Below are 3,392 nucleotides of genomic sequence, written 5' to 3' on the forward strand. Positions count from 1 at the left end.
TTATCCCATTTTTAGACGCTCGTCTAATAGCCCATACCATACGGCATACAATAGCACGCCGTTTTTCATCATTTTTGAGGATTTGAAAAAAATGAAAAAAACAAAAAACGATGGGTTATAGCCCATTGTTTTTTGAATTTTTTTTCAAATCCTCAAAAATGATGAAAAACGGCGTGCTATAGTATGCCGTAGGGTATGGGCCATAGCCCATGGTCAAAAATGGGATAAAAAACTTCTAAAAATAGACGTCTAAAACACGTCTAAAAATAGACGTGTTTTAGACGTCTATTTTTAGTCGTTTTTATCCCATTTTTAGACGCTCGTCTAATAGCCCATACCATACGGCATACAATAGCACGCCATTTTTCATCATTTTTGAGGATTTGAAAAAAATGAAAAAAAACAAAAAACGATGGGTTATAGCCCATTGTTTTTTGAATTTTTTTTCAAATCCTCAAAAATGATGAAAAACGGCGTGCTATAGTATGCCGTAGGGCAGGGGTGCCCAACCTTTTTTGACCCAAGATCTACTTTCAAATTTGCCACCTAGCCGAGGGCTACCAGCCCAAAATGTACTGTAATAACGCATTCAATATGCACATGACCAACAGAAAATATTAATAGTCATTGTAAGGTCGGAATTACAAGAATGAAAACATTGCAACTTCTCATTTGGGATTTATTGAACTCTGCCATACACACTGACAACAGATTCATTCGAGTGTTTTTTTTTGTGCTCTCAGCACTTTGTATTGACCTGCAAATTGTAATATTAAATTTTTTCCATCAATCAAAACAATCAACAGTCACTGATGTTCAAAGTCTCCGTTTTTTTTCTCGTTTTTTTTTTTTTTACATTTTCTTTTTTTTTTTGTTATTTGAATAATGTCAGTCTACCTTAGTGGGAACGCTGGCACTGGGAAGAGGAGGCTAGTTTCTCAAAGTCTGGGTTGTAGGCGCTGGTTGCAAGCCTCAGGCAGGCCACAAGGTGGTCATCTGTCATTGTGGTTCTGTACTTTGATTTGATGAACTTCATGTGAGAGAAAGCAGACTCACACAGGTAGGTTGATCCAAAAAAAGCTGTTATGTTCATGGCACATCTCCTGAGGTTAGGATACTTTTCAGGCAGCAGTAGCTCCCAGAACTCTCCCTGCATCCCTTGTGTTGCCCTGGATTTAATTTCAATGTCATTTTGAAGTGTGAGGATCTCATTCTCCACAGAAGGGCTGTCCAGGTGAAACACTGAGGCTACTTTGGATGTGATGGTGTCGATATCCACAGTTCCAAAAGGAAAACACATGAAGCTGGCAACAGGTTCAATTGTTGAAAAGTCTGTGAAGCGCCTCTCAAACTCTGTCACAATCTTTTGAAGTTGCTCCACATAACATGTATAATCGAGCAGTGCAGTGTCCTCCTCTTCCCTCCTCCTCCTCTCTCCTCCTCTCTCCTCTCTCCTCCTCCTCCTCCTCTTCCTCCTCTCTCCTCCTCCTCCTCATCCTCCTCTGTCCTCCTCTTCTCTCATCTCCTCTTCTTCTCTCCTCCTCCTCTCTCCTGCTCCTCCTCTTCCCTCTCCTTCTCCTCCTCCTCTCCCCGACGTTGAACTGCTGCTTGCATGTGTGGAAAGTTTTGCAGGTCACTGCTTTGCAGTCTTCTTGTCCACAGCTTGAGCTTGCTTTTAAACACGTTCACTGAGCTGATCATGTTAATTATGCATTTATCCTTGCCTTGCAGCTCTAAATTCAGCTCATTCAGCAGGCCAGTGAGATCGGTTAGGAATGCCAAATCCAAAAGCCATTTGTTGTTCTCTAGCTGTGTATATTCGACATGTTTACCAAGCTTGAGAAACTCTTTTATTTCAGGCAGCAATTCACTGAATCTCTCCAGAAATTTACCTCTGCTCAGCCACCTTACATCTGTGTGCAGCAGCAGGTCTGTGTGCTCTGCTCCGGTCTCCTCCAGGTGTGCACGAAACAACCTCCTCTGTAGGCTCCTTGCCCTAACGGAGCACACGATCTTCATAGCGATATCCATCACTTCCTTCATATTTAAAACTTTACCACACAGTGCTTGTTGGTGAATGATGCAATGATAATTAAGGAAGTCCGGAAAATCGTCGCTTTTTTTGCAGAGTCCAATGAAACCATTTCTCCCGCCAACCATAGCAGGTGCCCCATCGGTTGTAATGGAGATGAGTTTATGCAGGGGCAGTTTGCTCTGCTGAACGAATTCCATGAACGCCTGAAAGATATCTTCACCTCTAGTGTGGCCCTTAAGTGGCAATATGGTGAGAAGCTCTTCTTTTGCGCTCATGTTTTCAAAGGCCATTCTAATGAAGATGCATAGCTGCGCCACATCTACCATGTCAGTGGATTCATCGAACTGCAGGGAATAACACTCACAATTGTCAATGTCCTTTTTTAATTGCTCCTGGACATCTCCTGACATTTCCTCACAGCGCCGGGTCACAGTATTACGTGACAGCTGAAGGTCTTTGACGGCATTCATAATATCCTGCTTGTTTTTGAAGTCATCAAACAGTGAATCAGCAGCGGCAGTAATCGCCTCTTTTACTAATTCCCCGTCTTTGAATGATTTCTTTTTTTTTGCGAGAACGTGGCTAACACGATATGACGCTATTGTAGCCGCCTTTGCCTTGGTTGTCGGCCTCGTAAAAGTTGCTTGTTGCCCCGCTAAACGGTCTTTCAATTCCTGTACCTTTGTCGTTCGTAGGACTGATTTTTTTGGGAAGGCTGGGTCGATCTTCTTTTGGTGCATTGAAGAATAATGCCGCTCCAAGTTGCCCCTTTTGGGGAGGGCAACCGTCGCATTGCAGAGCAGACAGATCGATTTATCTTTGAAATAAATAAAGAAAAACTCCTCCTCCCACTCTTTGTGAAAATGATAAGTTTTGGGTCGTTTCGGTTGTTGTGCCATTATTGTCGCTTGTCTCAAATCCCTTTTTTTCCTACACTACACCAGTTTTAATGCATCAAAACATCCGCAGGCATGATGGGCGTAACTCCACCTGTTGACTTGATTGACGGTTCATTGACCATTGACGGCTTCCAATTATAATTTATTCACGTTAACCAAGCTGAAAACACCACCTCCGCTGTTTTCGACCAATCGTTTAATTTGAGGTTTAATTTATTCACGTGCAGAACAGATGTACAAGCAAACAACCTGACTGATGCAATGCATAATGCACTTGTAGAGAGGTTGTAGATCTGCTATTTTCGGTAGCAGTGTATTATGGAGGGCTCAAGCTATCCAGCTCACTTTTTTTTTCTTTTTCCCGAAATCATCTCGCGGTCTACCGGTAGACCGCGGTCGACTGGTTGGGCACCCCTGCCGTAGGGTATGGGCCATAGCCCATGGTCAAAAATGGGATA

General features: G+C 42.9%; 1 protein-coding gene across 1 annotated transcript; it reads right to left on the reverse strand.

The window, feature by feature from the left end:
• Positions 1-898: 898 nt before the first annotated feature.
• LOC310863084 (zinc finger BED domain-containing protein 5-like) lies at positions 899-2,775 on the reverse strand (the record flags this gene model as incomplete). The annotated part of the gene is made up of 2 exons (XM_083771207.1): positions 899-1,353; positions 1,725-2,775. 2 exons carry the CDS (start codon positions 2,773-2,775, stop codon positions 899-901), a joined length of 1,506 nt encoding a protein of 501 aa, XP_083627333.1.
• Between the last annotated feature and the right edge of the window lie 617 nt (positions 2,776-3,392).

The sequence above is a fragment of the Protomyctophum parallelum genome (assembly GCF_964188405.1).
Source record: "Protomyctophum parallelum genome assembly, chromosome: 8".
Lineage (NCBI taxonomy): Eukaryota > Metazoa > Chordata > Actinopteri > Myctophiformes > Myctophidae > Protomyctophum > Protomyctophum parallelum.